Raw genomic sequence first — 21,028 nt, 5'->3', positions numbered from 1 at the left:
AACGTCTTTACAAACTCCTCCGGGAGCAGGCGTCTGCAAGGGGTTCCACAGATGTTGATCCTGCTGAATGGTGGCAGGTCTTATGACAGTGTAGACGCCCCAGCCTCTGCTCTCAAAAAGCAGGGCGTCTTTGTCATAGGCGTTGGAACAAGGAACTCTGACAGCAGAGAGCTGCAGAAGATCTCATACGAGCCTAGTTACGCTCTGTCAGTGTCTGACTTCACCGACCTGCCCGGTGTCCAGGAACAGCTGTCCTCTGTAATGGGCACAGTGCTAGTGAGGGCCACGCCCCTGACACCAACAGTAACTGGTAAGAATGAGACCTACTGTCACACTCCAAGGTCAGGCTAGGATTGGAAGCCAGCAGTGCATTCAAAGTCTATTCATTTCTTTCCTTTGTATAAACGGTTCGAGTCCAGGTAAGCCAGCCAGCCAGCCAGCCAGGCAGCCAGCCAGCAGCAGCCTTAGAAATGTAAAAGAGGTGTGCCACAACCCATAGAGCGAGATGTAGAGTGGGAGGTTATAGCTTTGGTCATCTGACTGTCACACAGGGAGTTTGACACACCAAGCTGAATGTATGTCTGAAATTGTTTGTCCCCCAGAAGAGAGGCCGGCAGCCGGAAAGGATGTAGTGTTCTTGTTGGACGGATCTGATGGCACTAGAAGTGGCTTCCAAGCAGTGCGAGACTTTGTCCAAAGAGTTGTGGAGACACTCAGTGTGGATGACAAGAAAGACCGTGTCTCAGTGGTTCAGTACAGCAGAGAGCCAGCCGTCCAATTCTATCTGAACACGTTTACCACAAAAAGCGACATCCTTGAGGCCGTCAGAGGGCTAAGGCACAAAGGTGGAAGACCACTTAACACTGGAGCAGCTCTCCAGTACTTGAGGGATAATGTCTTCACGGCCTCTGCTGGTAGCAGGCTCCCTCAAGGAGTTCCACAGCTCCTGATGTTGATAAGTGGTTCAAAGTCTTTTGACAGTGTGGATGCGCCAGCCTCTGCTCTCAAACAGATGGGTGTCTTGACCTTTGCAATTGGAACCAGGAACGCTGATAGCCGAGAGCTGCAGAAGATAGCCTACGATCCCAGTTACGCTCTCGCTGTCAATGACCTCTCTGACCTTCCCAATGTCCAGCAGCAACTTCTGTCCTCTGTGAAAACAGTTACTGGTAAGAAATAGACCTCCTATTTCATTCCAGCTTCATGGTCTGATTGGAATTGAGCAGTGCATTCAAAGTCTTTTCATTTCTTTTCTTTGTATAAATGGTTCAAGTCCAGGTAAGCCAGCCAGCATCGGCAGGTTTAGAAAAAAAAAAACAGCTGTTCCAGAACCCATAGTTGGAGATTTTAAGTGGGATGTCAGCTCTGGTCATCTGACTGTCACAGGAGGAGTTTGACACATGAACCTGTCACACAGTGACCCTCACTCACAAAGAGCTGCATATTTTAATAACCCTCTTATGTTTGAAATTTTTTTTATTCTCCCCCTTTTGAATCAGAGTTGTTATCAGTCCGATTTTTTACCTTTTGAGATTGCAAAGAATTTGAATGTTCAGGAGTTGTTTATGTTCCTCCACACATTTATTTCTCTCTTCAGTAACCATTTTAAATCTTCCTTTTCCATAAATTATTCTTCTTTCATCTTCCTGGGATAATTCCTTATTTTTTTTCTGTGCTCTCCTTTATTTTCCTCATTCATTATTCAAAAATGTTTCCTTTTTTTCTCTCAATTTAGCTTCTCTTTTTAGATTGCTTTTTATTTTCTTTTTTTTTTTTTTTTAACTTTTAACTAATCCTATTTAGACATAAGCCTTATTTTATGTCTTTAGAATAATTTTTCACAAGTGTTGTAGTTTTAACAGCAACAGTATTTTCTTGAATGAGAACTAAAATGTTATCGTTAATTACATGGACATGGACTATACATCTATTGAATATAACAACTATAACAAGCACACTAACAAGCACCAAGGGTAAAACACAGAATCCATGCTGTAAGTGTTATTATAGAAATCGTATGCTTATCATTTTTCTTTCTTTTTTTTTTTTTCTTTTTTTTTTCCTTTTTCATGTCACAAAACCAGCTACCCCCCTTTGACAACCTACTGGAAAAAAATGAACAAAATCTGGTACTGTAACACGTCAATAAGTGGCTCTGGAAATTTTCTATGCCATCTTTTATTCATAAGGGCCCTAAAGAAGTGACTGACACATTAGCAATTACTTCTTCCTTCCTTTGAGATCTCTTTAAGTCTGTACCTCTGATATTATCTATAATAAATAAAGGTGATGTAACATGATTTTTTTAATCCTGTTCAGAAGAGGTAAAGCCAATACATTTAGAAAATGAAAATACTTGTTTATTGTATTACAATACATTTACTACACAACATTACAGAAAAGGGATTTTTTTCCAATACACATTGGGCAGACCATTTTTCTCTGAGTAAACCCTAATTGACCACTTTTGTGTGATTTTTTTTGTGCTTTTTTGATTTTACATCTACACACCTGTGTATCACTGTTGCATTTGGTCTTGCACCAATGTTTCATCCCTTTCACATGCACTCTCAAAACACAACATAATACTCCTTTTTTCTTACTTTACAGCCGAGTCCCAGGGCCCCCGGAAGGACATAGTTTTCCTCGTTGATGGATCTGATGGTGTGGGACGGGAATTTCCTATCATCCAAGAGTTTATCCGCAGAGTTGTTGACAGTCTCAATGTTGGTGAGAATAAGATCCGGATCGGTGTGGTCCAGTTTGGTGATACACCCCATACTGACATGTATCTGAACACACATACAACCAAAGAAGGTGTTCTGAATGCCGTCAGAGGAATGAGGCAGCGAGGGGGGAGACAACGCAACCTTGGCCAAGCCTTGCAGCTCGTTAATCGGGATGTCCTAACCGCAGCACGTGGTAGCAGGAAGGACGAAGGTGTGCCACAGTTCCTGATTGTTGTCTCCAGTGGGCCATCAACGGATGACGTCAGTCGAGCAGCATCTTCCCTTAAACAATCAAGAGTTCTTCCATTCAGCATCGGAACCAGGGATGTCAACCCTCGAGAGCTCCAGATGGTGTCATATATCCCAAGCTATGCTTACACTGTGGACGACCTTCCTGGCCTGTATACAGTCCAAGAAAACTTGATCACCACTCTCACTGAGTTGTCAGATGACGATATCGCCAGGATGCGTCCAGTATTAAACTTTGACGGTAATCTATTCAGTCTAATACGATTAATAGTCAAAGCACATTTTAATTCACCCACCTACATTGTGTGACACCAGTTTGTCTTACAAGTATTTGTAAAGTTTTCAGTCTGATGTAAAAAAGAAAAATGTTGCATCCCTCTTCATCTCCCTCTAAACCCAACTTGTCACTGTGTTTTTTTTCTTTCTGAGCAGTAATCGCACCAACCCCCAGTAGAGGAGAGAAAAGGGATGTTGTATTTTTAATTGATGGCACGACTGCTGTGCAACGTGAGTTCCCTGCGATCCGAGCAATGATATCAAGAGTTGTGGACAAGCTGGATGTGGGATTGGATAAGGTCCGGATTTCAGTGGTTCAGCACAGTGATAATCCAAAAGTAGAGTTTCTACTGAATGAATACTCTTCAAAAGATGAGGTGCTCCAGACCGTCAGAAGACTGCGGAACATAGGTGGAAACCGTTTAAATACAGGCCGTGCTCTTGAATATGTTGGCAAAACCATCTTCCAGAGGTCAGCAGGAAGCCGCATTGAGGATGGTGTGCCTCAGTTCCTCATTTTAGTCACTGGTGGCAAATCTACAGATGATGTGACCACTGCAGCTGACCAACTTAAGAAGAGCCAGGTTGCACCTGTTGCCATTGGTTCAAGGAATGCCGACCCTGATGAACTGAGACAAATTTCCCTGAAGCCTGAGCTTGTGTATACAGTGAACAGTTTCCAACAGCTTCCTGCGGTGGAGACCCAGCTTATTGATTCAGTCAAAACAATATCAACAGATGATATAATAAGGAGTTATGTTCCTCCTACAGTTGAGTTGGGTAAGTAATGAGTGCTTACTAATGAATGCTTGCAGTCATGTGTAAGGATTATTGTCAAGACTTTTTAATTACTGTATAAGGCTTAAAAAGGCACAGAAAGTGCTGAATTAATATCAAGTGTTTATCATTCCCAACAATCAACTCCCAAACACGTTTAGAAACAATTACTTAAAGATCATCCTGCATTAGAAAAAAATGTTTACTGCTGCAAAGCCACAGAGCCAAATCTTATTATGGAGCTCTCCTAACGCAGTTTCTTAAAATTAAAGATCTATCAGTCTCTTTTTAATATCCCTCTTCTCTTTCATGTTTCATAATTGCAGCAACTTTAGATCTTGGGAAAAAGGACATCATCTTCCTTGTTGATGGCTCAGACAATACAGGAACTGATATGGCTCATATCCGTGACTTCATCCATGACATTGTCAAACAGCTTGATGTGCGGCCTGATCAGGTGCGTGTGGCTGTTGTCCAGTATGCAGACAGAGTTCAAACAGAATTCTCTCTCAACTCCCACAACAGCAAGCCATCTGTCATCTCCGCCGTCAAAAGACTTCGTCAGATTGGTGGGAGGTCATCAGATTTGGCTGACGCTATTCAATATGTCATAGATAGAGAGCTGAAGCCCTCAGCTGGGGTGCGTCTGGCTGATGCCTCCCAGCATCTTGTGGTACTCACAGGTGCACAATCACCCCAAGATGTTTCCACTTATGGAACTCGACTCAGGGACTCTAGGGTCAACTGCATTGGTGTTGGCGCTGGTAGAGCTGACAGAAGACAGCTTACACAAATTGCAACAACTCCAGAAGATGTCCTTCATGTCCAGACATTCCCTGGACTGCCAGGAATTAAGGACAGGTTTATTAACAGATTGAGTGGGAGTCTACCCGAAGAACCAACTGTTTATGAGGATCCTAGTAAGTTACACAAAAAGTTTACATGTTACAAACAATTTACAGTAACCCTAGTTGTAGAGTTTGTAAGCATGGCAAATCTAACGATTGTTTTTTTATCCTTTTCTTGCTCTTCCCCTGCCTTTTTCAATATTTCACATCCTTACCTAAAGCATCACCTCCTTCCAAGATGGCAGATATCGTGTTTTTAGTGGATGGCTCCATTAACTTTGGCAGGAACAACTTCCAAACAGTGATAGAGTTTGTTAACAGCCTACTGGATTCATTCTACGATGAAAGAGACAACCTGCGCATTGGCCTTGCACATTATGCCGCAGACGTGACGGATGTCTTTTACCTCAACACTTACAAAGACAGACAGGACATCATGGATGCCATCCTCAGGACGGAGTACAAAGGTGGCCAGACAAGCAACACCGGTGCAGCCATTCGTCATGTTCAAAATGTGCACTTTACAAAAGAGAAAGGCAGTAGGATAGAAGAGGGCACTCCTCAGATCCTGATGCTCATCACAGGAGATCGCTCTGCCAATAATGGTAAAACAGCAGCCCTTGGTCTGAAGAAAAAGGGTGTGAGGATCTTTGCTGTAGGAGTGGGAAACAAAGAGACTGAACTAGAAGAGATCGCTAGTGAAACCTCAACTGTTGCTCGAGCAGGCAACTTCGCAGAACTCTCAGAGCTCAATGAGCAAATCCTGGTGACTCTGGCTGATGAAGTGAAAGGGAAGCTGTGTGTTGGTGTGGATGATTCTCCCAGAGGTAAAACATAGTGATGTTTTGACTTTGCCAATAACCTTACTCTCAACTTTTCATCACCAAGAATAAAGTGTGTAACCTTGACTGTTCTGTGATTTACAGACTGCAATGTAGAGGTGTTGGTGGGCTTTGACGTTTCTGGCCAGAACATCTTTAGTACTCAGACAAACCTTCAGAGCAAGATGGGAGCCATCCTGCAGAGAATTTCCAAAATGGCTGCAATTAGTTGCTCATCTGGGCAGATTCCCTCAATCCAAGTTGGCATGCTGGCCATGGACTCTGCTTCTGAGCCTGTCCAGCTGGACTTCACTGACAATGCTGATAAGCTCTTTGAGGACTTTAGAGCTCTGCGCAGTCGAGGTCCATTCGTCCTCAATGGCAAAACAATCACAGCTTACAACAACAGATTCAAAGCCAGACAGGACAATGTCGTCAAGGTTGGTAACTGAAAACGTTGAGCTTAAGATATTTAAGTTGATATTGAAGCATTCTAGCCTCTTAAAAAAAACGGAAATGGCCTCCAAAGATGAAAGTTGAGCTTACTCAGCTGTAGTGTAGGTCAGCAACATCCTTTCCACACCTCCCAGGTCAGGGGTAAAACACTTATTACTGGGTTTCATAATAGGGTATTTAACTGGAGAAACACCAGTTAATTCATAACCCTGACTCTGTAGCTTGACAACAGTGAAGGAGACTTCTGGAGTGCGGTGATGTGAGATTAACAACAGTGAGGAAAAATGCTTGAATTAAGTTTTTTAAAGACATCAATCTGAGATAGTTTGCAGCTTTTTTACAATAACCCAGATTCATGTTTGAATCAACACCTGGGTGAATATAAGTATGAGTCCAGGCAAACAACATACAACTAATAGCTGATATCATGGAAAACGATCTAGGCCATAAAACTTTGAGAAATTACCATATTTTAGAAATGAAGAAATGAAACAAGTCATCAAACATGTAAGGAAATGTGAAACTCAGATCTATTACTGTTTTGTAGGTTGTCATTCATCTGACTGATGGTCTTGATGCCCCATATGCGGAAATGAAAAGGAGAGTCGAGGAGCTTCGTGAGTCAGGTAAAATGATGAAATGGATAAAAGGCTCTTGATGACCACCTAAACCTCTGTAACCTCCTAAACTTCTGTGACACCATGAAGTGAGACTATTCAGAAAGGTAAAGTTAATCATTGGATCTCTTGTGTGTACAAAACAGGAGTGAATGCTTTCATCCTGGTTGGACTGGAGCGTGTGGCCAAATTTGAGGAGGCTCAATTGTTGGAGTTTGGCCGTGGCTTTAGGTACACCAGACCCCTACGACTCAATATCTTGGACTTGGACTATGAGCTAATGGAAGAACTGGTAAGTTCTAACCATTTGAACAAAATACAATGGGGAGTTCATTTTTGCATTATGGATTGTATAATGTCTGCTGCATTTGTCTACAAAGGACAACATCGCTGAGAGGGTGTGCTGCAAAGTGCCTTGTAAATGTACTGGCAACAGAGGAGACAGAGGAGCTGTTGGACTCCCAGGGTCTAAGGTATTCAATATCAAATAACATTTTGATACTTTTGATGCTAGAAAACAAAGGCAAAGAGATCTTCTTTTTTTCTATCCAGAAAATAATACTTTCTTGTTTTGTCTTTCAGGGTAGTCCAGGATTACCAGGGAGCCAAGGACATCCAGGAGATGAAGGTGGACCTGTAAGTTTGACTGCCCTCCACCCATTAATAATTCATTAGACATAATGCAGTAAAATGATCTGCTACTGCTTTTTAACCATTATTCTTTTTTTCAATCAATGAGCAAAGTAGCCATCATTTCCATATTTGTCGAATATTTGTACCCTCTTCTGTATTTGGCACTCAATTTATCCTTCATCGACAGGGAGAGAGAGGTCCTCCTGGTGTGAATGGAACTCAAGGTTTCCAGGGATGCCCTGGACCGAGAGGTCTCAAGGTAAATGAAGTTTTTATTATTATTTTTTTTAATTGAACAAACACATATTATTTGTGAAAGTGGTGCATATTATGACTTTAAAAGATAAAATCAGTTTAAACATTTGCCCTCTTTCTTCAGGGTTCTCGTGGTTACTCAGGAGAAAAGGTAAGTGCTTTGCTTCCTCTCCCTTTTATTCCAGGATATAGCCCTCAGACTGTCGAGCTGTACAATAACAATCTAACCATTTGTCTCTATGTTACAGGGTGAATTTGGAGAAATTGGACTTGATGGAATCAATGGAGAAGTGGTACGTGTGACAGATACACGGATAGAAATAATAATCTGCCTGGGTTTAGGTGTCGTCATTGCCTTTATTTGTCTTCTCCTTTATGTTTTCAGGGAAAAAGTGGGGTGGCAGGAGCTGCGGGAGACAGAGGAAATCCTGGAAGAAGAGTGGGTTGAATTTTAAATTTTCATCTTTTATTGTGTATCATTCATAATTGTAGTGTGCTGATAAATGCTCACAAAACATTTTAACTCTTTTAGGGTCCCAAAGGAGTCAAAGGACAAGCAGGAGATACAGGAGAAAGGGGGATTGATGGAGACCCTGTGAGTATGATGGGAATTGGCTCCATTTGACTTTTTTTTACTGAGTTCTTTTTGAAAAATGCTCTCAGCATAAACCAGACTTTGATAATTCCTTTTTTGCTTACCTTATGACCTCAGGCATTTTTGGGTTGACATTTTTGTTGACTGTGAAAGCAGCTATAAGAGTGACAGAATTAAAAAGTTGGATCTGGTTAACAGGGTACAAGTGGACGAGATAACAACAGCCCAGGACCCAAAGGAGACCCCGGGGATGCAGGACCACCGGTAAAACACCCCTTCACACATTTCATTGCCATAAATAAAAAAAATAATAATCCTGCATGAATGCAAACACATTACACCTCAGTGGTTTAACTTCAACTTAGTTAATATTTGAATGGGATTTGTTTCACTGTGATTTTTGCCCTGATCTGCAGGGAGAGCCAGGTGAGGATGGGAAGAGAGGAACAGCTGGTGCTGTTGGACGAAGGGTAAATAGCGTTTCCATTTGTTAACTAATTTGTCAAATATTTGTAACATTGCTTCTTTTTCTTATCAAAACATATTTTTACCTCCAGGGCGCTGATGGCAGAAGAGGTCCACCTGGAAAGGCTGTAAGTCTTCACTTTGATGATCTCATAAATTATTTGCTACCAAACGTAGAGCTCTAGTGAATGTTAATCAAATTTGTCATTAAAGGGGGCTCCCGGCGAGAGAGGAGTGAATGGTGATCGGGGAGAGCCTGGTGTTGCTGGACCTAGAGTAAGTTTGTCATGTATTTCCCAAAAATGCTGTCAGTCCTGCTAATACTTCTCTTGGCTGCGTAAGTGACATGACAAGTTGTTAAGACTGGATTGTGAGCGGAGATTTTATACAAGGAGAAATGACTCTTCATTCTTTGCCAAATTCAGCTTTGAGATGATGGAAACTCTGGTTTGTCTTCTGTTAAGGGCCCGCCCGGACCAGCTAGTGCACCAGGAAACAAAGGACAAGATGGAAACCCTGGACCCAGGGTGAGTGCACTTGATGGACTTATTTTACTATACTCAGTGTGCTATTTCTGTTTTATACTAACACTAATCAAAGAGCAACTGTTACATGTCATTACACATGAATAACACATCTCTTAGAGGCTGCAGCAATGGGCTAAACTACTCTGAGTCTTTTTGGAATAAGATAATGAATCTTCTATCCACTTTGTATTTTGTCCATAGGGTCCCGGAGGTAGCCCAGGTCCTAATGGAGAAAAAGGAAGAAGAGGAGCTCTTGGTCGTAAGGTACTGAGCCGAATGTAATTTGCCGTGGCTTATGCTTGGCCATAACATGTTTCATTTCCAAACACACAGGCCTAAGCTCAGCTCTCTCACATTTCTGGACTCTCATGTGTCATCTGTTTAAGAAAACACAAGAGCACTGTAAGGAAAACATTAAGGCTCTGCTTGAGATCTTCTGCAATGAACACAGATGATTGTAATTAAATCTATAGAAACTGACCTGAGAGTTTAAAGAAACATTTCACTCTTAATGGAAAGGTGCGGTTTTGAATGGTCAACCCTCAAAGTCTCTGCTTCTCTGTGTCTTGTAGGGAGAGCCAGGAGACCCCGGCCCTAAGGGTGTTGTTGGATCTGTTGGTGTCCGTGGAGAGCCTGTAAGACTAAACCCACAACTTCTTTGTATTACACTGGTGTAACACTGGTGAAAAATTGTCTAAGATCATTAATTAATTTCAAAATGTCATGTTTATGATACTAAATGTCAGTATTTCATCAAGCAGTGACTGATAATTGTTATGGACTCATATCTGGATATCTGTTTATGTGGAACAGTAATTTTTTGCACACTGTATATGTAGTGTTTTAAATGTTCCCATGCAACATGCATGTTGTGGAAAAGAGTTGTGGGGAATATGTTACTCTTGTTTCACCTATAGGGATGACACACTAAAAAAGAAGTGGATAAGCACTTTTTGTCTTTCATTGTTGTAGGGTGAGGATGGTAGAGATGGCCTTGGCACCCCAGGACCCAAAGGACGAAAGGCAAGTTCCAATGCCTTTTGAAGTTTTGTATCATGCATTCACGTGTATCATGAGAGATGAATAGATTTTTCTTCATTGATTTTGTAGTATGTAAGAATTTGAATTCAGGGACTGTAAAAATTAGGAGCTATGATAAAAGAGCAAACTTATCTCAACTTATTGTGGTGACTCCTATGTTTTTGCACGCAACTCGACAAGTAGTTTCACCTTGCAATGGCAAATCGTGCTGGTATATGACCACTAACTAAATGTGTATTTTCTCTACAGGGTGATGAGGGCTTCCCTGGATTCCCAGGACCAAAGGTAAAGAAAAATGGTCTTGATATTTTGATTTAGGTATTTCAAAAAAGATGCAGACTGTTATTGCATTTTAAAACCTTATTATGTTTAAAGGACCTTTGATATTGGATGTAAATGCTATATTTTCCCTGTCATCATATTAGGGAGCAGCAGGTGAGGCTGGCACAAAAGGTGGACCTGGACCCAGAGGAAATCGTGGACAGAGGGTATGTCATTAAAGCCCACCTAATTACATAAATATGACAATGTAATCCTTAAACAGGATCTATCTGGAAACAGAGCATCACTTTACACATACATTAGATAATGCGTTACAGGACTGAAGCATATACCTGCACAGTACTAGAATTCCTTAGTGGAGGTTTACTTTTGACAGTTCAAAAATGAAGTCAGCACACTTAATATCCTTTAATAAAGCTTTAGTGAGCTCTTTTTTAAACTCTTTTTTTCAACTCCTGATGACTTTTTAGCTCTAAAAGTGAAGTATCTTCTCTCTCTGTTTCCCCTTTTCAGGGCGTCGCGGGTAACATTGGCTCACCTGGACAGAGCGGAGAGATTGGATACCCAGGACCTTATGTAAGCAACAAAAAGTTCCACACTTGCACTAAGTATTTTCTTGATAACTTTGATTTCATTGACTCTTTTGTCTAAAGTGACAAAGACTTTGATAATTCGACCAATATCAGAATATATATTGATAATAATGTGCTGGAAGTGAAATTAAGTAGACTGATATGACTGTAAATACAATTGTATAGCCAAATGTTAAGAGCGTTGAAAGTTGGGAAGATGTGATACGATTTGATTTGGTCAAGGAATTCAGGAGTAGTCAGTTTTGGAATAGGTGTTGTGAGTTGTAATACCTCTAAAAAGAAAGATTAAATAAGAATATTTGAAATCTTGCAATCAAAAAGAGAAAAAAACATAAACCATTTCTTGAGGTTACATGAACAGACTAGATATGTCGTAGTACACTTTATACTAAGACTGTCTGATGACAGACAGTTCCATGTTTCATGTTCCATGATAGCAAAATGTGTGTTTTTACGATTTCAATTATATTCCAACTTGTGGGTCTGCTTTTGATTTGGCCTCTGCATGGATTCAGATCTGTTTAACTCAAGGCACATGATTGCACAGGAAGTTCCCAGCACAATGAAATGATGTGAATATGATTTAAACAATTGTGTAATATGTTTATTTGAAATGTCAGCCAGCTGCTCCAGCTGTTAACACAAATATGATTCCCCTCATAGGGAGAGAAGGGACCACGAGGACCAGGTGTTGTGGTACGTTCACAATTAACAGACTGCTAAAACTCATGTTGAATTAATGAGGGGGGAAAAAATAAAACTGATTTGTCTGGGATCAAAATGTTTATGATTTTTAAATGTGCCTGTTTCTTAGCAATGTGACCTGGTCAAGAAAATCAGGGACAACTGCCGTAAGTATAATTTGATAACTATCAAAATTACCTTTATGAGATGGAACAACTATGTTCACGTGTTGTTTAAAAAAAATCTCACCACATTTTGTTTCCTTTTTTCCACCAGCTTGCTGTTATGGTAAGTACCAGCAAATGATATTGAATAGATTATGACTAAGTGATTAACAGCTTAACCAAGAATCAACTCCCTGTATTTTTCTTAGGTAAACAGGAGTGCCCACTCTACCCCACTGAGCTGGCCTTTGCCCTGGATGTCTCTGATACCAGCAGCCGCCAGAACTTCAACAATATGCGTGACACAGTACTGAGACTGGTCAAAGACATCACCATTGCTGAGAGTAACTGTCCCAGAGGAGCTCGTGTTGCTCTGGCCCTGTACAACAGCGAAGTGACTACTGAGATCCGCTTTGCTGATGCCATGAAGAAGCGGAACCTGATACAGCACATCGAGGGACTGCAGACTCTCCAAACCAAGAAGCCACGCAACTTGGAACTGGCCATGAACTTTGTGGCCCAGAACACCTTCAAGAGAGTGCGCAGCGGTTTCCTCATGAGGAAGGTGGCCATCTTCTTTGTCGGTGGCTCAGCTGGACGGGCGCAGGCAATTTCCAACGCTGCCCTTCGTCTCCATGACAATGGAATCGCCACGCTGTTCTTGGTCAACAGTGATGACAGGGCACTCACCAGAGCACTTCAGGTAAAACAGATCGAATATGTGCATTTAGACACGGGGTCATTCTGTATTGGAGAAATGCAGAGTAGCTAACTAATGAGGGACGTATTGCTGGTGCTGAAAGAGTCATGAGTTGTATCAGTTGCAGAAACCAGTGCACACTATCTGGTATTTTGCACTGTGCTAATACAGTCCTTTTCACTGTAAAATAACTGAAATTTGATCAAGTATTTTTGTTTTATTTTCATCAGAAAATGTCTTTTAAGACTTGATTTGAGCCACATTCACCTGAAAAATGTCTTGTTTCAAGTTATTTAAAGACAAAAATAAGGTCTAAATTGCAAGTGGAAGAAGAGAAAAGTAACTTGTAATAAGACCTTTTCTAGTTTCAAGCAAATTTTCGAGCAAATTTTTCTTGTTCCATTGGCAGGTTTTTTTTTAACTTGCTTTTAGTAATTCAGACCTCATTTTTGTCTTTAAATAACTTGAAAAAATACATTTTTCTGGACTGGTCAGGCGAATGTGGCTCATGTTGCATATAACAAGACAATTTTTACTTAAGATAAGACAAAACACTTCATAAGATTTCAGTTTTTTTGCAGTGTGCACATGCATCCCTCACTGTGATTTTGTCAAAAATAAACAACAACAAAAAACCCAAAACAATTAGTGCAGGTGGCATTTAATCATCTCCTCTGACACTGAAGTTAGAAACATAGAAACTAGCTGTAAAGGGGTGATGTTGCTGATGTTTGCTTGTTTAGGTCACATAAAGGCAAAAAACAGCCATTATACAGATAGGGTCATATTTCACTCTTTACTTGTTTTCAAGAACTAGACTGCAAACTCTGGGCAATCCCGTGTGTTCCCCACAGGGTTCATTTCATTTTCAACATTTTTTTCCCTCCTCCCTCTGTATCCCAGGTCAACAACACAGCACTGGCTCAGGTTATCGTCCTTCCCAATCCAGGAAGTGCACAGTATGACTCAGTCCTCAGAAAAATCATGACCTGCCATATCTGCTATGGTAAGAGTCCTGTGTGTATGCAATAATAATGTTATTGTGTTATATTACAGTCATACAATTTTCTTGTTTTTTCTAAATTAGTTTCTAAAACTTCCAACGGCTGTTAATTTTTCATTTTTTTGCTCAAAGAGTTGCATAGGAATACATTGCTTACACAGTATATATATATAGTATATATGCATGTATATATTTTGTATATGTGTAAATGTTTGGATTGAATCCAAACATACTTTTTATAGAAATTAATCACCTCCATGTGGAAAATTAAAAGAAAAAAAAGTTGTTCATTCTTTGTGTTTCTTTTGTAGATCGCTGTGCTCCAGACCAATTGTGCGACTATGAGCCTCCATTTACAAGCAGAGATAGGAGGTCTTTCACCACAGATGTTGACATCGACATGGCCTTCATCATGGACAGCTCTGAGTCCACCTACCCAGCAGTCTTTACAGAGATCAAACGCTACATAGCTTACATAGTAGAGCAATTACAAGTGTCCTCAAATCCAGCTTTATCCCCTCACCATGCCAGAGTGTCTGTGATCCAGCAAGCACCATACGAGTTCCTCGCCAACAATAGTGGCTCTCCCATCCAAGTTGACATTGGTTTGACTGAGCACACATCGTCTCAGGATATCGTGAAGGCTCTGCTGGAGAAGACACCACAGTTAGAGGGTGGCAGAGCTTTGGCAGCAGCTATCGAATCCACACTGGAGAAGGTGTTTGAGAAGGCTCCTCTTCAGCGCTCCAAGAGAGTACTGATCCTCTTTGTGACAGGAAGTGTGGCAGAAGATGAGGAGCGGCTGGTGCGCATTACCACTGAGGCCAAGTGTAGAGGCTACTTCTTGGTTATTCTGGGTGTGGGTAACAAGATAAGCGCTCAGGATGCTCGGGTCTTGTCTCGCATGGCCAGTGAGCCATCTGACGTCTTCTTCAAACGTCTGGAGAGCATCACCCACTTTTATGACAAACACATTCAGACCTTTGGCCAGCTGCTCCCTAAATACATCAGCAGTAAGTTCAAAACATATCAACTAGTGTCTGTTACCTTTGTGCACACATCTTTTCTTGGCTGTCAGTTCTTTTGTTCAACCATTCTTTTGATTTTTATTTTCAGTCGAAAACGCTTTCTACATGTCCCCTGAAGTCGCCAAAAACTGTACCTTGTTCCAGAGTGACCAGCCACTGAAAAACCCAGTCCCATCCAAGCACCAAGAGGAGTAAGTATTGTGATATCTTTAGGCCTCTTTACAGGATGATGTTGTTTAATGGACATATCCGTTTATTTATTATTGATTTATATTTACAGGAAACATCAGAAACATCATGAAAACCAACAAGAAGTGCATCACAAAAAGCACCATGGTAAGACTGCCTTTGCACCAACACAATCAGAAACCATCTGAATCAGTGGCTTAATAGTAACTGCAGACATTTGATTTTAGGTTATTCATGCTCCTGCATCAATATCACAGTGTGACTTTGTCTTTTTTTCCCAGATGCAGATGAGCTGCACGTCTTTAATATCACCTCCAACAGCTTGAAATTGCGTTGGAGCAGCCACGACCCCAAACACTTTGTCTACTTTGAGGTTATGGTGACCCGGCTGCACGATCATGTGCTGGTTCTGAAGACCAATGTGTCAGGCACAGAGCTCTCTGTGGACAACTTAGAGAGCGCTCAGACCTACCACGCTGTGGTTACTGCGTATACTGCAGAGGGTCAAATCATCTCCACTCGCAAAGGCATCATCACCACCAGTGAGTTCACAAACACCAACAGAACTATTAGTAATATTTAATAAAAGCATACTTCATTTATTTCAAGAGGATTTATGCACACAAATATTCAAAGTTAATGTGAAAATCTATCAAACACTCTGAATTAGTGCACAATCTTTGGTGTACACTTAAGCTGCTCCAAGACTTTTGTTTTTTTATCTCCATAGAAGCAGCAGCGCCCAAAATACAGCAGAAGCTAGCCAGCCACAACACCCCTACTGTAAATACCACACCACTGCAGCAGCCAGAAACTGGTGAGTGACTGTGCATGAATATGCATGTTTAGGGGTCTCGTTCTATATAATTTGTACTTAAATCTAGATACTGATGAGTCTGCAATGTTCAGCACAAAAAAAACATAATTTGGGAGTATACTTATACTTCTTGGGACTTTTTCTAGTAGTATAAAATTGATGCATAGTCCAATAGAGTAAACATAACTTTGGGCTCATTGTGCAATTAAAGGAAACATCTCTATTTTTTTTTTATTTCTGACCTCTGGCCTCTTATGCAACACATCAGAACAGCGAAACTCTGCTATGACATCCAAAAGGATTGAGCAATGTGATATCTCTGAACTCTCAGCGCAAACCCATAAATATATTCTTTGTGTTTCCCTTGTGCATCAATGCTAATGGTCTCTATAAAGTTGTTTTTGGCTTGGTTTCCACACGAGATTTTAGTCATAAATAAAACCTGATGGTTCAACTCAGAGGGGGAAACACGCTTTGCTTAAGAGCAGCAATATTTAAAAGGAATACTACGCAGCTGTGAAATATATCCAACACATAATTCATGCCAAATGGAGTCATAAAATCAGATTCACAAACTCATCTTTTTATGATGTGTTGTGACAAACTTGAATGCCTATTGTTAGAAACAATGGGCATTGACTTGTGAACCACATGTATATTGTAGGAGTGAAGCTTTACAGCTGCTTCTTCTTGTGAAAGATGCAGAGCTTTAGGATCTTGACTTTGACTAGAAAATAAAATATCAGTGAGATTCATACTTTGATATCCCATAAATGTGAGTGTGAACGCTTTTTTGTACTAGCCCTGAATGAACTAACAGAGAAACTGTAATATTTTTAACAAACTAACTTTTCATTAAATCTAATGGAAATCTTTGTTTAGCCTAATTTCCTTCCACTCACTGCTTTTAGTTTTCACAAATCCAAATTCCTAACAATGCAAGAGCCCCGAACCGTCAGTAGCATGTTGTGCTGTTAAGTTGAATGCAGTCCTTTTGATCTGCCAGAATGAACAATGATCACCATTACTACCCCACACCACACACACTTATGACTTCTTCTAGTAACCTTTTAACAACTCAAAGTGATTTCTGTATGTCTCATGAAGAATGTAGACAATTATTCTTGGTATAAAAGCACCCTCTCTCTTTGACTTTCCTTATCATCATTGTTTTTGTTTTGTTTTGTTTTTTGTTTGTTTTTTGCATGTTCTAGTTAATGTACTTGCGGACCCATGCTCACTTGACTATGACGCTGGAAATCCATGCAAAGACTATCAGGCTAAGTGGTTCTTTGACAGAAAGCACGGAATCTGTACACAGTTCTGGTATGGAGGTTGTGGAGGCAATGAAAATAGGTTCGACACTGAGGCCCTCTGCTTGAAAAACTGCATGAGGTCAGGTGAGTGGTTGTTAGAGTTGGGGGTGTGCAGCACCCTGATGCAATTATGTAAAATAAATGAGCATATAATCAGCTTCACTGCAGTTGAAAAAAACAACAACATAAAATGACTGCATATACTGTGCTAGACCAGATATTGAAACTATAGAAAAACAGGATATGCATTCACACCGTCAAAGGGTGGAAAAAAAAAAACTTGTGTTGGAAGAGCAGTGCAGGAAGTAGGGCTTTGCAAATATACAACAAGATACTTGAATATGTAAATAAGGTAATTTTTTCTGAAAAAAGTATCTAAGAGAAGCAAAACCCAGAGAATAAAGTACCATGGGTAAATGAACCACAAGACTTTCTTCTCTGTAAATTTCTGTGGTCATTTATATTCTGTGGTCATGGCACAGGGCACCAACATTAAACTAGTTGTCCAGCAGCCTGTTTTTAAATCAGACGTCTCATTCTCATTTGTCTCATTCCCCTTCTTCCACAGAGCCAGAGCCTCAGCCTCAAGTGCAGCAGGTGGAACAGGTGAAGATCCACCCAGCTCCAGGTGAGACGTGGCACACAGTCACTAAGAATGATGAGCAGCTTTCTGCAGGCACACAGAATAATATATAAGCTTTTTCCTTCTTACTCCTCACACTGAGACATGACTGACTCTCAGACCACCTCTAACAAATGTGGACATCACATGGTGGTGGTTGGCAGTGTGTACTATATCACTATTACATAATTCAGTTTCCGCTTACCCTGCTCGCTTTGCAAAGACAATAAGTGCTTTGTTTTCAAAACCCTCCTGCTCCTCAGGTAAACACAATGAATGATGGAATAAGTAGTGAGCCAAGTGTGGAAAAACAGAAGGTCATGCTTTTGTCACAGTGGTAGCAGGCCAAGTCAGAACTGCGGCGAAACAAATGGAAAGCCTTGTTCACTGTCTCATTGTTTTTTGGCAGCGGGACTCATACAGAAAGAGTTTTTTTAAGACCTCATCATTGTGAATTGGCACGAGATCCTGAAATAAAAAGCATACTCTAAACCAAATGTACTTTATCTTACGATTAAGGGGGGAAATGAGTCTGGTCAGAGGAAGGCTTTTGTTCTTCCACTTTAAAATAAACTCACTGATTTTACCCTGAGACCAGCCAATCACTGCTGTTGCTGTTAGTTCGTTGATGTATAGAGAGCCATTCTAGTAGCATTTGTTCTCTTGCTTTCCCTAACTATATATATCTTTCATAGCTGCCCTCACTGCAGAGTCTGCAGAAGTGGACGTCTGCCAGCTTCCCAAAGAGGAGGGAACTTGTGCCAAATTCGTTCTCAAGTGGCACTTTGATGCCCCCAGCAAGAGCTGCACGCGCTTCTGGTACGGAGGCTGTGGTGGAAACCAGAATCGCTTCGACACACGTGAGCAGTGCGTGAAGGCCTGTGGAAAACCAGGTACTTAAACTTTTCTTAAAAATTTTGTTTTTTTCTTCTGTCTACACGCAGCAGCAGCAGTGGCAGCAGCAGGGAGTGATCCTTTGTTCACAAACATCATAAAGTTGAATAAAACATCTTTATTGTGCTGTTAACTTTATTTTGGCAGTTATCTGATTAAGCAAGCCAAACAAAACAACTCTTGTAATTTCAGCTGGCATGAAACTCGACTACCGCCCAATTACATTCTTTGGACTGCAGAGGAATTACAGCATTTACAGTGTGCTGTATGAATCATGCTAAAAAACTCCTGCTCAATCTATTCTAAGTTTATTTTCATGGAAGGAAACTGCATGCATCTCAAGAAAAATGTTATGCTTCTGGCAAACAAGAAAGAATGAGAGTCCGATGGTCTCTCAGATTGACACTCTATATTCAAAACGTGAAAGACATTTCTCAACATTTCCTCCCTTTTACCTTTTGTCTCACCAGCACCAATCAAGCAAGGAGTCATGGCTTCAGTGAGAACATAGGACAAAGCGACACCCATGGCCGGCTTTTCCCTCTGTTCAGGGGATTCTGAGGAGAAACATCTAAAGAGGCCATAATGAATGCGATACCAAAGTGATGGTGGCTGCACTGGATTCCACTAAAAAGAACTTTATCCCCAAAATTCTTGAAGTAGTATTTTTCACAACAAGAAGGAAAGCAACACGAATTGCTGCATGATTTGTTTTAATCTACTGGTGCTACATAGTATATTTGTTTTAAAGATGAGTTGTACTTTAAATCCATTTTTTAAATCATGTTTTCTGGAACAATGGCATCAAAATGAGTTTTCATATTTTTTAAATGCAGTTTGAGAAATAAGCAGGAAACATATATGAATATCTTGGACAGAGATAAGCCATTCATCCATACACGCAGGACTGCTTTTATTCAACGCAGTCATTTTTTTAAATGTTGTTTTTTATGCATACCACATTCACGTGAAGACAAAAGCTTTGTTTGATTTTATATTGTCAGCTCACTTGATCCCTGTGGAAACATTCCTTCACATTTTACAATCACACACTACACAGCAATGTTTACACTCACCCCATATGGTGATGTGTGTATTTAAATGACAATGACCAACAGCTAAATGCTATCAAACATTGACGTGATGTTAAGTGCACTTCTGGATCCACTGCCTCAAATACATCAGTTCCAGCTATTGAGAAATAGAATGTACTTTTTCAAGCTGTTTTTGTTGTTTTTGTTTTATTTTGGGTTTACTGAAATATGTGTTTGATCTGGGTATAGGGGAAATAAAAATGAATTAGACTTTCTAATAAACATGAGCAACTGATTCTTTTCTTTCTTGTTTTGAATTAAGATTTTTTTTTTTTTTTAAAGAAAGGGTTGATGAGTTTTACATTTTGGAGTCCTCCATAAGTCAAGCACATTGAGACTTTTACTAGAGTGTCAATTTATTAATCAGTACATTGTCTTTCAGAGTTTATATTAAGTGTTTTCATACGAGGAGCAGCACACATCTATTCTCCAAGCATTAAACTATGAAATCAATTCGTTTAATGTTAACTCCATGTAACCAGCACATATTGTCATAGGTTACACCATCAACTTAAACCTGTAACTCCTGTTTTGTATTCAATTAAAACATAAAGTCTCACTGAATAAGTTCAGTACCCTCAAAACTGAGGTCAAATTTAGGGTTGGGATTTTGAATTTGATATCTAAAGCTGTGTTGACTTGTACATGGACCTTCTGAAAACTTGAGTAAAAAACAGGAAACCCTCAGAAAAACCTACAGTGGTAATGACATTATATCAAATTTTCCAACCACACTTTATCTCTTTGACTGTGATATTAGATCTCCTTAAGAGATCTCTTTTTTGACCCTGACCAAAGATGGTGGTGTCCCCTCAGAAAGCAGACCTACAAGATTTAACAGCAAACCAAGGTTGAGGAGCGCTGTATAATCATCTGGAAAGGAGCTGAAATATGTGGTCAGTTAATTCTACGCCAGGGGATGTGTTCCCATTCTTTCTTTTTGTCTAACACAGCCAGTGTTTCAGAAAAGTTCAGTATTTTGACAAACTCTCAGAATTCCCTCTCACACTCACTGCTTCATTTACGTGTTTCATCACCTTTAATTCACACCACCGTTTACTCCTTTGCCTGTATGGAAAAAATTCTTACATTTCTGATGAAGCGTGTAAGTGATTGTTCTATAAATCACATCATAATGAAAACACAGACTATACAGTCCAAACATTTTCCACGTATGAGGGGATTTTTCTTTAAGTTACTGCTGGGGGGTTTCATGGGGTTAATGGAGTCCCATTTATTTTTGGAACCAGCTTCAAGTAGACACTAGAGGATCTGCAGCTTGGAGCACCTCCTCGTTGGCTTCATTTTTCAGTTCCAAAGGCTGCTGCATGGTGGGAAGAGTCAAACCAGAGG

General features: G+C 40.4%; 1 protein-coding gene across 1 annotated transcript in view; it reads left to right on the top strand.

The window, feature by feature from the left end:
- Window positions 1-19,898, top strand: part of col6a3 (collagen, type VI, alpha 3) — a 119,345-nt gene extending 99,447 nt beyond the window's left edge. The window contains exons 6-44 of the mRNA XM_074694859.1: window positions 2,611-3,219; window positions 3,411-4,034; window positions 4,358-4,951; window positions 5,101-5,706; window positions 5,806-6,140; window positions 6,704-6,782; window positions 6,920-7,065; window positions 7,154-7,246; window positions 7,356-7,409; window positions 7,594-7,665; window positions 7,786-7,812; window positions 7,910-7,954; window positions 8,047-8,100; window positions 8,194-8,256; window positions 8,455-8,520; window positions 8,673-8,726; window positions 8,814-8,849; window positions 8,935-8,997; window positions 9,186-9,248; window positions 9,450-9,512; window positions 9,821-9,883; window positions 10,221-10,271; window positions 10,539-10,574; window positions 10,715-10,777; window positions 11,085-11,147; window positions 11,828-11,860; window positions 11,979-12,015; window positions 12,125-12,136; window positions 12,222-12,715; window positions 13,616-13,718; window positions 14,027-14,728; window positions 14,832-14,934; window positions 15,024-15,079; window positions 15,214-15,474; window positions 15,663-15,749; window positions 16,964-17,149; window positions 17,634-17,693; window positions 18,383-18,580; window positions 19,052-19,898. Of these exons, the coding sequence (XP_074550960.1) occupies window positions 2,611-3,219; window positions 3,411-4,034; window positions 4,358-4,951; window positions 5,101-5,706; window positions 5,806-6,140; window positions 6,704-6,782; window positions 6,920-7,065; window positions 7,154-7,246; window positions 7,356-7,409; window positions 7,594-7,665; window positions 7,786-7,812; window positions 7,910-7,954; window positions 8,047-8,100; window positions 8,194-8,256; window positions 8,455-8,520; window positions 8,673-8,726; window positions 8,814-8,849; window positions 8,935-8,997; window positions 9,186-9,248; window positions 9,450-9,512; window positions 9,821-9,883; window positions 10,221-10,271; window positions 10,539-10,574; window positions 10,715-10,777; window positions 11,085-11,147; window positions 11,828-11,860; window positions 11,979-12,015; window positions 12,125-12,136; window positions 12,222-12,715; window positions 13,616-13,718; window positions 14,027-14,728; window positions 14,832-14,934; window positions 15,024-15,079; window positions 15,214-15,474; window positions 15,663-15,749; window positions 16,964-17,149; window positions 17,634-17,693; window positions 18,383-18,580; window positions 19,052-19,092 (6,395 nt within the window). The 3' untranslated portion in view covers window positions 19,093-19,898. The remainder of the gene's footprint in view (window positions 1-2,610; window positions 3,220-3,410; window positions 4,035-4,357; window positions 4,952-5,100; window positions 5,707-5,805; window positions 6,141-6,703; window positions 6,783-6,919; window positions 7,066-7,153; window positions 7,247-7,355; window positions 7,410-7,593; window positions 7,666-7,785; window positions 7,813-7,909; window positions 7,955-8,046; window positions 8,101-8,193; window positions 8,257-8,454; window positions 8,521-8,672; window positions 8,727-8,813; window positions 8,850-8,934; window positions 8,998-9,185; window positions 9,249-9,449; window positions 9,513-9,820; window positions 9,884-10,220; window positions 10,272-10,538; window positions 10,575-10,714; window positions 10,778-11,084; window positions 11,148-11,827; window positions 11,861-11,978; window positions 12,016-12,124; window positions 12,137-12,221; window positions 12,716-13,615; window positions 13,719-14,026; window positions 14,729-14,831; window positions 14,935-15,023; window positions 15,080-15,213; window positions 15,475-15,662; window positions 15,750-16,963; window positions 17,150-17,633; window positions 17,694-18,382; window positions 18,581-19,051) is intronic.
- The last annotated feature ends 1,130 nt before the right edge of the window (window positions 19,899-21,028 follow it).

Source organism: Halichoeres trimaculatus, unplaced genomic scaffold (genome assembly GCF_033239565.1).
Source record: "Halichoeres trimaculatus isolate MK-OKI-2021-1 unplaced genomic scaffold, fHalTri1.1 fHalTri1_scaffold_19, whole genome shotgun sequence".
Classification (NCBI taxonomy): Eukaryota; Metazoa; Chordata; class Actinopteri; order Labriformes; family Labridae; genus Halichoeres; species Halichoeres trimaculatus.
The sequence above is the reverse complement of the archived record's forward strand: the minus strand, read 5'-3'. Positions and strand labels throughout refer to the sequence as shown.